The 14,081-nt window shown below is 35.6% G+C and overlaps 1 protein-coding gene across 6 annotated transcripts in view; it reads left to right on the top strand.

The window, feature by feature from the left end:
• The window catches only part of LOC135206905 (guanine nucleotide-binding protein G(o) subunit alpha), a 676,543-nt gene that overhangs the window by 400,883 nt on the left and 261,579 nt on the right, over positions 1-14,081 (top strand). The window contains exon 1 of one of the 6 annotated variants that reach the window (XM_064238393.1): positions 8,100-8,736. The exons of the other annotated variants lie outside the window; for them this stretch is intronic. Coding sequence (XP_064094463.1) covers positions 8,619-8,736 — 118 coding nt within the window. The 5' untranslated portion in view covers positions 8,100-8,618. Of the gene's footprint in view, positions 1-8,099; positions 8,737-14,081 lie in introns of those variants that run through there. 6 annotated transcript variants of the gene reach the window in all.

Raw genomic sequence — 14,081 nt, 5'->3', positions numbered from 1 at the left:
CAAATTGTGGAATTTCCTTCCAGCTTTCGTTGTCTATAATTCACATAATTCTTTTATCTTTAATAAGACTCATTGGTAATCTTGGTAAGGTCTCATAATTTTGCCCTTAGCAGAAAATGATTATTTTCCGATAACAGCAATTTTTTTTTTTTTTCATTATATAAATCAAAATTGCCTCCTGAAAAAAAAAAAAAAAAAAAAAGTCTTGTTGAATTCGGAACTGAAATAGCCATCCAAATGACTTCAGTGTATCACTGAACTTATAAAACCTTCTTCACATAAGCAGCAGACACCAAGTTTAGGTCTACGCAAGTGAATGATTCAGAAGAGATCCAAGGAATGCAATGCCTTTCAATAAACGTCCACTAACTGTCACCTTAAATATGCAACGGTGATCGCAAACGCCAACGCAGGAATCCACGACGCTTCTTCCAACGCTTTTGGGGGACAACACTTCAACTTCACCTCTCATGTAAAAAGCTTAACTAATAGTACCACTGGATATATATATATATATATACATATATATATATACTATTATATATAGTATATAGAATATATATTATATATATATATAGGTATATATATCTATAGGTTATATATATATGTAATATATATAGATATATATAGAGAGGATATATGATAATTATAATATTAGTACTATGTATATATACCACTTTGATATATATATATAATATCTATCATTATATATAATATTTATATATGTATGTATATATATAATATTTCTCTATATATATTATTATATTATATATATATATATCTATATTCTCTTATATCTAACGTCCCTCGAAGAATCCTGATTTCTTCTCTGTCCGAAAGTATTATCAACTAAAAAATTCCCCTTCGGTTTACATATATGATAATATATTAATTCCGAGGTAGAGCGAATTAGAAATGAAAGGACATTTGTAGCTCGAATAATTTATATGAATCACGGTGATGTGATAATTATTCATATATATATATGTGTGTGTGTGTGTGCGTGTGTGTGTGTGTTTGTTTGTTTGTATATACATATCAAAGTGGATTAATATTGTCTTGAAAAATACTGGGTTCGCTAATCTTGACATGATCCCTGAACGGTACAGATATTTATAGTAGCGTGGATTTTGTATCGGTGAACGAAAATTGAATGCTTTCAAATAAAGAGAGAAATTACTTTCAATCTTTGTAATTGCTTTGTATAAATCACAGATGAAAACATTTATTGTCATTTTTGAATTGGTCTAATATCAGAGCATTTCTCAGTCGGAGTTAAGTTAGCCTCTGAACTCATTTCGTGGAGCTAGATTTGGACAGCGACAATGAAGATCTCTCTGGATTAGAAGGAAAGCCGGGATGGTTGTTGTCTCTTTTGCGTCAACATATCGTGTAACTTTTCTTTCGTCTCCGAGATGGGTAGCTAACGATTAATGAATGGAGTTTATATCACAGCGACCGATGATCTTTTGCTGAATGAGTGTTACTCTCTGTTTTTCAAGAATAGAAAGAAAAAACTGAGTCAGATACATTTTACATGATTCTCTTACTGTACATCATAAAATGTTCGCTTATTTTGGCTAATCTTCGATTTTATATCAGTACATTCTGTGGTTAGTACTTTTCTAATAGATGTGGTAACATGTTATCTTTTTTTGCATCATATTGTGCAAATATTGATCCAGAGACATAGTAGTAACTTCCTCACTTGAAAGATTCGGCGTTTAAAAAGATTTTGGAGTAATCTTAGCAGTGCTGTGTAAGTCGTCATGTATGTGAGGTACTGCTGGCAATATTATTTTCGACGATAAAAAGTGATGCAGTTGTTGCTGAGGTGACAGCTGTAAGACGTTGTAATACGAAGTCACTTTCACTAAGATGGGCCAGTTCGATGTGCGTAACCTTAGGGTGTTATAGAAATTAACAGAATCCGTCAAGTAATGATTATTTCAGTTGTAATTTAAGTCATGATTAGTTCCGTTGCTATTTATCTTCATTAATGACCGATGTCCTTCATTAGTATAAATAAAGAATAGCATATTTATTTTCCACGCCATCCTCCCCTTCACGTGGAATGTAACTTTGCTGAATGAAACTGAAGTTTTTAACTATTCTTGGTGTAACTTTTGATTCATGCCATACTTTAGAGTAAAGTATAATGAAAGTGAAAGCAGATGGCGCACAAAAGTTGGGCATTGTACCTAAGTTCTCATATATTTTTAACTTATAAAATCAGTGCCACCTGTTTTAGGTCATTTGTCCTTCCTTTACTAAAATACTGTTCTCCAGTGTTGATGTCTGCCTCTGCCAGAGATTTATCTCTTTTAGATAGAGTGGTTCGTGATGGTAGGTTTCTATTTCCTAATATTAGCAGTTATAACTTGGAGGACCATTGACGGATGGTCTCTTGCTTGTCAGTTTTTCATAGTTGCATTTTGACAGCTCTCACACTCGCAAGTGATCCCAGATCCCATTTTCCTGCCGAGATCAACTTGATTAGCTGAATAGCAGCACCAGCGTGCAGTAAGTTGTGCCTCGCTGTCGAACTTATCATTTCCAGAGGTCCTTTCTTCTTCACATAAAGACATTGTGCAATGGCGTGGTTGGAATGGTGTTGGCGTCCCACCTCGGTGGTCGCGGGTTCGATTCTCGGCCATTCCATTGGGGAGTGAGAGATGTGTATTTCTGGTGATAGAAGTTCACTCTCGACGTGGTTCGGAAATCACGTAAAGTCGTTGGTCCCGTTGCTGAATAACCATTGGTTCCATGCAACGTAAAAACACTATACAAACAAACAAAAAATGGGAACTTCAAAAGTTCAAGCGAAGATACAGTACATTACTACCTATATATATAATTGTCCTTGTATTTTAATCATTTAATCACATTTTATATGTTTATTAATTTTTTTATTTATATATTTTTTTCTTTTTTAATCACCTTTTTATATGTTTATTAATTTTTTTATTTATATATTTTTTTCTTTTTTAATAAGTGACCTTTTCTTTCTGTATTTCCCTTTACCTTCCATTACTTCTTTCTAATGAACGCCATATTTTTTGGAAGTTTGAATTTCAAGTCGGTTGCCCGTATTCAAGAATAATAATAATAATAATACTTTATTAAAGTATGCTTGAGAGAGGGTCTGCTTCATAAGTACAACAACAACAACAATAATAATAATAATAATAATAATAATAATAATTAATAATAATAATAATAATAGTGATACGTGCAAGAGGTTTTTAATTTGTGTGAAAATTTTATTCATACCTCCGTAAACATTAACATTTAATATGTATAATATGTATATTTCTTTACTCTGTTTATTCCTCATATGCCATTCAGTATTTTGGAAACCCACCGGTAAGGTCAAAGGTGTTTTGTTTCATGACGATGTTATTACGCTGGTTCTGATGTTTTTAATAATGTGCTCACCTAATATAATTTGGTTCAACTTCTAAGATGAATGAAAATTTATGAATTCGACAGGAATCTTCATTATTTCAGCTTTTTATATATTATCAAAGTCCTCGTGGAGAAAAGAAAATTAGCTTTGTACCTCTTAAGATGTGGCAAATCCTGTACATACATTAAATGTTATAATGAAAAAAAAGGAGGTTGTTGAGCCAACCCTCCTTCATGGAAGTGGAGTGTGGATATTGATTAAAAACGAAACAAATACAGAAGCTGCAGAGATTAATTTTTTAAGTAACATAATTTTATTATGAGGTAGAGAGAAAATTGAAAGGGTCAGATATGCCGCGGAAGAAGAGAGAAGTATGTAGAAAAACCCGAATAGATGAAAGGACTGAGGTATTAGGAAGGAGGTGCCTCAACATCCTGGCCCAGTATTTGTAGGAGAGTTCGATGTGCTGCTGATGAGCCTTCTGTGTAATGTATATAACGGCTAATGTTGTGAAGTTTTATGCACAGGGGATACATCCACGATTCGGAAGTCAAATTATGTATGTGGCAATGAACAATTGTCTTTTTTTTTTAGTAAAAGGAAGCTAAATGAAAGGTTTAGTGAGTCGGTACTATACGTACTTTGAATTATAGGGTATGGCAGAACAATGTGTTAGTAACGAAATTTTACTTTGTTTTGGTCTCTGTGTTACATTACTTTGAAGCACTTACGTATATTTAGGTATTCTGGTGTCTAGAAGCATTTCTAGGCTATCATATTTTTTTCCTCTCATTAATGAAGTCCTAGAGAATATTGGTAAATCTCTCTCTTTCGCAGCTTACGTACTTTAGTACTCACTAGAGCATACTTACTGTATCATATTTTTAAGCAGTAGTGCTACTAATCTAACAACTTTCCTAGCAGTTATCGGATTTTCCGTTTATCTGATCAGTTATTGCCTTTGATAGCACTTATGTAAAAATAAAGATAAAACTTATGAAAGTCCTTTTAGGATTGCGTAAAAGTAGTAAACTGACGTAGTCTGACAGTTGTTGAATATAAATGCATTGAATGGAGAGACTTGAAAAAATTGGATTAGGGATTTATTAGTATTTAACTGGATATGTACAAAAAATCTGACGACTCGTGTTCAGTCAAGGTGTTCATCAGTTCCGCTTCTAAAAGCTGGAATGAAGGTCTATATCGTAAGGGAAATAAAGTCAAGAATCACTCCTCTGCCATACAACCAAAAGCTTGTGGCGCTGATTTTCGCACAGTGCTTCGGGAACGTTCCTGCAAAGTCACTGTCTGAATATATGGGAGCCAAGAGTGCCACCAGTTGGCATCCGAACCACCTGCTGCTGAAGAGAGGTTCGCACAGATGGTGTCGGTGTTCGCTGAGACTCTCTGCTTTCGCTCCCTCTTTGTTTCTTTCCTTCCTCTCGAAAACTTCAGCTTATGATGGGATTCTTTTTTTAAATGGAGTATTGTGTTCTGTACTACTCTCGGGAGTGAATGCGTAGGAAATTTAATTTTAAAAGAAAATTTGATGTTGGTATTCCACTCATCAAGTACTGATTACTTTCATGAACGATGCTTTTTCCTTCGCGTGCGTTCATGTGGTGTACTCTGTTACGTAGGGAAATAAATCTCTTGTGTAATTATCTATTCGCCCGTTCTTTTTTATCTTTTAATGCTCTATTGTGTGTGAGTAGATTAAATACGGTCATTTATGCCTACAAATAAATGCGTTGTGGACCGTATTTAAGGTAATAAAGAACAGTTCCGTCACTAAATGATAGGACGCTTTCAAGATTGGCTGTTTGGGCAGAAAATGAATTGCAAGGTAATCTTATCTGTCCAAAACTTTCATCCGGTATAAGCCTATCCATTCCTGAAGTGAACCTCCCCTTTTTTTTATCAGTAGTTTGGAGTCTACGTATGGTTTGAGAAAAATACATTGCTGAAATGAAGACATAAGACCTTGTGTACTGAAAAATGTTCTATAGAATCACTTGTTCGAAGAAGTTAGGAGACAAAATTATGGGAAATGAATGAAGAAAATAGCTGGTGGGGAGGAGGCCCCTTCCTATGGGCCGCAACTGGTGAGGACCCATTAGCGAGTGATGTTGAGTATGTTAGTGAGTGGCAGAGTCAGGAGAGGGAGCGAGAGTAGTGCAAGGAGGGGATATCTTGTCATGTGGAGGTGGGGGTGGAAGTGTAGTGGTGACGGTGGCAGTGGTTTGTCTAAAATAAGTTTGAGAAGAGGACTGGCGTTCTCCCAAGAAGGCTCGGTACCTAGAGCCAATAGTCAGTGTTAATGTGTTGCTGGTACACGATGTGGTTTCGGGTATAAGTGTGAGTGTGTGTCCTGTGCCCAGCTTTCAGCGAAGAATGAGATGTACATTGTGATAAGACCACATCCTCGGCGGAGAAAAAAAGCTATGAAAAGTGGAAAATTGGCAGATTGTCGAAATGATGCTCATGAGCATGATATGTTACTGAAATATCCTGTAAACCGATATTCAAGTTCACTTTTTCAGTTAAGAAGAACTTGCTCTGGACGTTTTTGAACAACTAGTTATGTCAATTTCTTAGTGCAAAGTGTAGTTTTAATTTAGATGCCTTTGAAACTGTAAAACGAGTGAACTTTTCTTTTTCTTTTAATTCATTCGAAGTCAGTTGAGTGGCTGAAAAGCTCGAATCTTACGAGGAGAGTGAGGCTGCAGGTCGAGCCGGTGAAGGCAAACTCCGCTTTCTTGAAGGCGACAGAAAGTTGAGCGGTCATGCAGCTCTTTTTGTAGCATGGGTACATAAAAGTATTATTTTTTGTAAGAAAAAAAGAAAAAAAGTGACTGTTCTGAGTGACAAAATGTGGTGCTTCTCTCCTTTCTTTGTTTTTTCCTCCCTATCACAGGAAATGATGTGGACACGAGTCTTGGAGACCGGGAGATAGAGAGAGGATATAGGTTGAACATGTACTAGGTTTTCTCTCCTGTTCTAAATGTCGATGAAAACAGATCATTCGCAAAGTTTGAGCTTGCAGATTTATAGGCATAATGTATTTATGGATATAACTTGCGATGTAGTCAGATTATTCACACGGATATATGTATATGTGTTTGTATGGGAGGGGGAGGGCCTCTATGCTTAAAGTTACATGCATCGTATATACATAAGTATTTCTGTCATCAATGATCTCTCAGGAAATTGACATGAAAAACTTATACTCGGTTTTGATTTTACTCTTAGTGACGTCATTTCAACGTTGAGTGAAGAGTGGTCTTTGAAGTATGTTGTCATTGGCTGCCTGATAATGATATTGCTGCTATCGACTAATACTTCTGTTAGTACTTGAGGTTCTTTCTTCCATCTTACTTTCCACCCTCTCCTAACAATTGCTTCATAGTGCAACTGCTTTGAGGTTTTCCTCCAGCTACACCTTTCAAACTATTTTACTGTCAATATCCGTTTCAGCGTTGAATGACTGCGTATGTCCCAGCGATTGGCCTTTGGCCTAAATTTCATATTCCAATTCCAGTACTTCGATTAGTTTTAGCACTGATGAATAACATTTATTCCTTACTGGACTAACTGCAAAAAGCGTCCAAACGGAATTTTGATGCTATCTAGGTGACAGGACAACAAACAACGAGGAAACATTCGTTGGAAATACCTGAAAAGCCTACCACAGGTTGAGAGTAAAGTGTAGATTATATATATATATATATATATATATATATATATATATATATATATATATATATATAATGTATATAATATATGTAGTGTATGTGTGCATGTATGTATGTATGTAAGTACATATGTGTAGAGAGAGAGAGAGAGAGAGAGAGAGAGAGAGAGGGGGTGGGACTGAATATGCATTTTTCACTATTTTCTTCTCATAAGAGTAATTGCACTGTTTAATTTCTCCTGTCGATACGAGGAATTATATGGCCCATTTTCTTAAGTACGTTCGAAAAATATGGTTGTGTTGTAAACATTTTCAAAATGAAAATGAGTTGTATTTTTTCATCTACCGTTGCCTTTTTTTTATATGTTTTCTAAAAAGGTGACAATTGTTTGTTTTTCTTGTGCCTTCATGTGCACATCATATAAGTAATTGTAAGTAAATCAGCAGATGAATGTAACATTTCAAGAGTAATCTGCATAAAAAATAGCGGCTAAAGCAATCCGTCATATAATGATCATCCGATCACAACAGACACCAAGAAGGTAGCATTCTCAGACTTGACAACAGATCGACGCCGAAACCGTTATAGTTGCGTTGTATCAAGGTGCAGGAAGTTGAGCGGGTATTGTCTACGAAACAGCTCTCCAAGATTCTATAGAAGGAGGGAAGGGGGAGGGGGGGGGGAGGAGGGGTGGGGGTGGAGGAAGAGTATGTATTTGGGGAGTGATACTGGGAGCTGGATTGGTTAGGACTTCTGATAAGAGCATTTGAGAGAAGAATGAAAAGAAAACAAAGAAGAAAGCCAAGAGCCAAGGGAGGGTGTCCATTCAGATTAGTTGCCACAGTCGGGGATATGAGTGTGTCTGGAATTTTGTCTCTCGTAAAGTTTGATGTACGCTTGTTCTGGAATTGATATGTGGAGAAGATTGGCCCATAACATTGTTATTAATAATTAATAATGAAGTAATGAAGTAAAATTATCTTTAAGATGAATAATCTTGGACATGTTATCACTACACCATAAAGTACTTCAAGAAGCATAACCGTAGACGTGCATAGCCCAGAGAATAAATAACGTAGAGAAGTAACCAATCAGTGTGAACGTATTTATTCGCAGAAATCATGACGACGGAGCAGAAGAACGTAGCAGTTGGTGAGGTAATGGCTGGATAGTGATTGTAGAGGTCGGTGAAGAATTTTCTCTTTGCCACTGGAGTGATTTTTTTATGTTAAAACGAAATTCGAAAGAAGGTTAAAATAAGTCATTAAGTGAACAAAGTGTATTGCAAACTTGTATCAGTATAGAATAGAAAAATAAGACTCACAGACGAACTGGTGCTCTGTGTATAACCGAAGGACCGTTCTTGGCGGGGAGTTGTATTTCGAAATAGTGTGAATATAAACCTACGTAGAGTGGGAAAACGCCGTTTTGGATTTACAGCATCACATTGCATTAGCAGTAGCAGGAATCTTCGTATCTTCACCCGACCTCGTTCGACCGCTCATCAGGTCAACATGGGGTGTACGCTGTCCATGGAGGAAAAGGCCGCTCTGGCCAAGAGCCGTGAGATTGACAGATCGCTGATGCTGGCGAATGAGAGTGCCGCCAGAGATGTCAAACTTCTCTTGTTAGGTAAGTCAGATTGGTGGATAAGTGGTACGGATGGATAGTAAATAAACCTGCAAACTAATAAATAGGAAATTAGATAAGTAAATAAGGTTGGAGAGTTGGCGATATAGGAGTAGAATCCATCTTAGATTTTCGCGCGTGTAAATTAAATTTCGAATTTTTAGTCTCGACGGAATTTTTGAAAACAGAAATTGTCATGAACTTTGAAAGTTAGAAAATATTTCGAAACGTATAATTCACATGGGTTTTACTCACTAGATTTTTTAAAGCTAGTCTAGATGGTTTTTTTCAAACATACATTTGATGTGGAAATTTTAAGTTCAGCGTACATCTTAAATTCACTAGAATTATAACGCTTATTCTCTCTGGATTACGTTTGATATACACACCTTATATATTTATAACTGTGTGTATGTTTATATATATATATATATATATATATATATATATATATATTATATATATATATATATATATTATATATATATAGAAAAGTAAATAATATGTAACACACACATTTATTGTGTGTATATATATATATATATATATCATATATATATATATATATATATATATATATATATATATATATATATATATATATATATATCTATATATATATATACTCATACATACATTTATTTGTGTGATATATATATATATATATATATATATATATAATGTGTGTGTGTGTAACATATATAATAGAAGATAATGATATTATATATCATTTATATATCATATATATTATAATATAATATATAATCACAGAGGTGGGAGAGGGTTGGTGCCTTATAATCTACGAGAGATTTTGAGGGTTATTTTGTTGTATTTTACTGCACAGTATTATATTATCTATTTTCCGTATTTATGGAGGACCTGTAACGGTGACAAAAATGACATTTTTCCAGTTTTCCAATATAACGTTTTATACGAGTAAAAACCATCGGTTACTCGCTGACTTGCCGGAACTAAGATCTGGCATCATTTTGGCATCATAGTGAAGTTCTGTATAGTGAGTCATCTCGCAATAATACCACATGCGACTGGGAATCTCAGCTGTCAAAACTGAATAATAATGATTAGTCTTCTATTGGCAATTAGGGTTTGAAGCTCTCTCTCTCTCTCTCTCTCTCTCTCTCTCTCTCTCTCTCTCTCTCTCTCTCTCTCTCCTCTCTCTCTCTCTCTCTCTCTCTCTCTCTCTCGTGATTATACTGTGCTCTTGAATGAAATATATTCGCTTTCTTGACCCATGTAGTTTAATAAATATTCATGGTAACAGCAAGTGCATGGATATTTCCAGATATATTTCTGTGCAACACCTCTGAAGGCAAAACTACAAAGAAATTGAAATCGATAGCAAAGTAGGAAGATAATTGAGACGCGTATCCTTCTGTTACACCTTTCAAACCTTTTACTGTCAGTTTCTATTTCAGCGCTGAATGACCTCATAGGTACCAGTACTTGGCCTTGAACCTAAACTTTAAAATGTCACAGTAAATGCTTACTGTGCTGTGTGGCAGAGTCTCGGATAAAAAGAACTGCATCCATGCTGGCGAGGTGAAGTGGAAGGGAAATTGAAATGCATACCCTTATAGGTGCCCAAATAACAGCATAAATAGAAATGCATGCCCCGCTGTCGAGTTCCCAAGTGTTGCCTTCAATTGCTGCTGATCCATTTGCACGATCGTAGTAACATCAACAACGGCTGAAGTAATCGAATTTATCGACGGTAAATGGTGGTTGCCAAAGCTGAATCATGCTGGCTGGCATTGTCAAGTGAATTCGTCCGGAGGCGTGTCGGAGAATTTTTTGTTTGTTTATTTCAGTTTTTTTTTCCCAATTGTTATTGTTGTCTTTTCTCATTGCAGGTGATGTTTTTGTTTTCGTTGATGATCAAACAGTTTCCCCGTAATCGTGAACGTTTTTGTGTGATTAGTAAGCTTTGGGTATGACTGTCATTCAGTGGCCTGTGTAAGAAGAAAAGGTAATGAGATACCTCTCGTAAATAATAGTTACCTTGCTTTCGAGAGCAGGTATTGAATGGAGAAACAAACAGTTTGGTAGACAAGCAAAGTGCAAGCGATCTTGCTTGCGTAAGCGTTTGAAGAACAAACTTTCTTGAGCGCTGTGTTGTTGCGGGATTCTTGGATTTCTGCGTTTATTCGTTTTTCCAATGGACTGTGTTTAGATAAAGTAAATATGTTTCAATAATAAAATAGATTGCAATTTTCATGTAAATTTTCTAGTTGTTGAGAAAAATAAAATGTATGCTAAACCAGTCATGATTTAACAGTTGCTTCATCAAATCCAGTTCATTGTGTATTATCATCTCTTAAATTTCCCGATCTCTCACGTTTCTAGTATAAGAGGCAGTTGTTTTTATATTCTCTCTCTCTCTCTCTCTCTCTCTCTCTCTCTCTCTCTCTCTCTCTCTCTCTCTCTCTCTCTCTCTCTCACGTAACCAGACCATCTCCATGCATCAAGTTCCAACTTATCAGAGTTACGAGGCTTTATACAGTTGTTACAACACTAGATAACATAGAAAATAGGCTCGTTAACTTAATCATTGATTGTTATTATTCCTTTCGTGTGTTGTTGACACTTCAGCAGGTTTTGGTTCAGCAAACTATTATGTAAGCCTGCTTTTGCAAAATTTCTCTTGGTTTGCTAATGTACTCTGGTGATTGCCTTGTGACAGCTGGAAAAGTTTCAGGGGATGTTGAATATAGAATATAGTAGTAGTAGCCAGCCAGCCTTTAGCTAACACTGGCTCTTGCTTTTCAGTAGCCCGTAACTGATGATTTTTATTTTGTGTAGTTCTCTGGAGACACCACTCGACTCAATTTAACAGCTGAAACTGGCAATTATGAGGGTGTGGGTGCTCGAAGAATGGCCGTAAAATGGAAAGTTTTGTGGCAGTTCACACACTAACTGTTCTAAACAATGCTAGAAAATACTGAAGCGAAAAGTCATAAAAAAATGTTTCCTTATAAGTTTTTATCATATTTGTAGAAGATTGCCTACTAGACAAAAACTACGCAGACTGGTAAAAGTAATTTGTAAAACGCTTTACTTTTAGGGCCGTCGATTCTGAAATCAGTCTTGTGGATGGGTTTCTTCCCATAAAATGAAAAAAGAAAGAGTTGGAGATGGTGTAATAATGACTTTGTGTGTGTGTTTCCTCTCCTTCCCTAAAAACCGGATTCTGCAGAATTTCTAAACTTAGAAGCAATTTCGGATTTTCCTGGAAAGTGCTTCGGGAAAAATTGCTTCTTTGGTAAAGTTTGGGTCTCTCGGGTATCAGGTAAAATGGCATCGCATGCCCGGGTCGAACCATTCACCTTCTCCCTAGTTCAGAGCTGACGGTTCCCCTCCTGATTGGTATAGCTAGGGATGGCTCTGAGTTAGAATTGCGGTGGGAAAAACAGATCGATAAAAGGCGATGGTCAGAAGTCTTTCTCCATAACTTTCTGGGTTGATTAACTGATTGATTGGTTAATGTATGTAAATGTATTTTTGATTGTTGATTTCACAATTGCATATAAATTTTTTTTCTGTGGATTTTATTATTGCATATAAATTTATTTTTTTGCGTGTGAAACGGCTTTGAACAATCTCTCTCTCTCTCTCTCTCTCTCGTCTCTCTCTCTCTCCTCTCTCTCTCTCTATATCTATAATATATATTATATATTATATATATAGATATATTATATAATATATGCACACACACACACCACACACCACACACATATATATATATATATATATATATATATATACATACATATATATGTATATACATACATACTATATACATACATGTAAACAATCGGAGGGTGGCCACAATTTCAGTTGCTATACAGCTTTGCATAGAATGAAATTTGCGAAAGTTCCAAAATTGCTTCACTGCGCTCCATTTCAAGTAGGTTTGAAATGGAATTAATGTTTTCAACAGGGTTTTCGTATTTTATCACGTCATTCGATCATTTAGGAAGCGTATCATCCAGTTTATTAACAAAATAAGTATCCCTTGTTTTTTTTTATTCTACGTACTATATTTTTTCAAATACCAAATACGACTGCAACCTTTTCACTTTTATTAATCTTTTAGCTTTCGATTTAAGCTTTTTATTCTGTTAGTCGCAATAAAATGCGTTTTCTATACCACGCTTTATATAAGGAAAAGAAAGACAATTCGTATTTTCGATATTACTTCGCGCTGCTATAAAGGAAAGTACCGGAGGCAGTTTTCCTCTTATCGTTGCCTTCGGATGTCTCAGGTCACTGACCTCTGTTCTGGGGGAAAGATAGAAGTTTTCTTCCTCTTCTTAGGCGTCGTTAACTTGAGATTTTTCTGTAAACACCAGCAAGTTCAGTGTCTTGTAACCGTTGGGGAGTATGAGATTATGAATTATTTTGCGCTTTATTGCACGATATGTGGGTATGCCAATGTATATAAGATCATGAATATCCTTTCATCGGTTTTAAAACATATTATTATGTAAATACAGTCCACGTCGTAGAACACCAGAAGTGACTTTTTCCTTGTATGTGTATATATATATACATACACACACACACACACACACATATATATATATATATATATATATATATATATATATACATATAATTGTGAATAGATGTGTGTTGTCAGTGGTCAAGTTGAGAAAACTGTGTGTATATAAGGAAGACTGTCTATAAACCTCTATATGTACACGAGTTATCATAACTTCATGTATTTAATGTTCTTTTATACATTTAAATGTGCAGTAATACGAGGTTCTCTGATCTCTTCATAATGACAATTTTCTCGGGTGCTAAACGGAGGGATTTCTGCCGAGTCAAAGGACACATGATCTTGATGGTCAGAACACAAATAGAATTGCTAATCCTGGAAATCTGTGTAAATTGAAGAGGCCTGCTTTGTTAGTCGTAGGCTTAGCTGTCATAGGCCTGGTAGTCTATCCCTGCCGTCTTGAGATGAAGGTACTGGTAGGTGTGGCTAGGCTTAAAATTATAATGTTTTTTTTTAGGCCTTGACTATAATGAGGGTGTTTCTGGCTGTCATTGACCCGATGTATATTTTGTGGTTCATGGTTGCCGATGTTTCCCTTTCACTGGTAATGGTATATACTTCATGGTAATAACTGTAATGATTATTAATATTTGGTAGAATAGCCTTCGTGTCATTAAAATTTTTTAGTGAGATAAGTAGATGTAAGAGCAGTTTTCAGTTGACAATGAGATAAGTTCCATAATGTCTTAGAAAAGTCCGGTATGTTAAGGGTCATTGCCAACAAGCGGGGTTTTTTGTTGTACATACGTAAGTGTCTCTACATGAT

This window comes from Macrobrachium nipponense, chromosome 31, assembly GCF_015104395.2.
Source record: "Macrobrachium nipponense isolate FS-2020 chromosome 31, ASM1510439v2, whole genome shotgun sequence".
NCBI classification, from domain to species: Eukaryota; Metazoa; Arthropoda; class Malacostraca; order Decapoda; family Palaemonidae; genus Macrobrachium; species Macrobrachium nipponense.
Note: the sequence above shows the minus strand (reverse complement) of the source record. Positions and strands in the feature narration are given on the sequence as shown.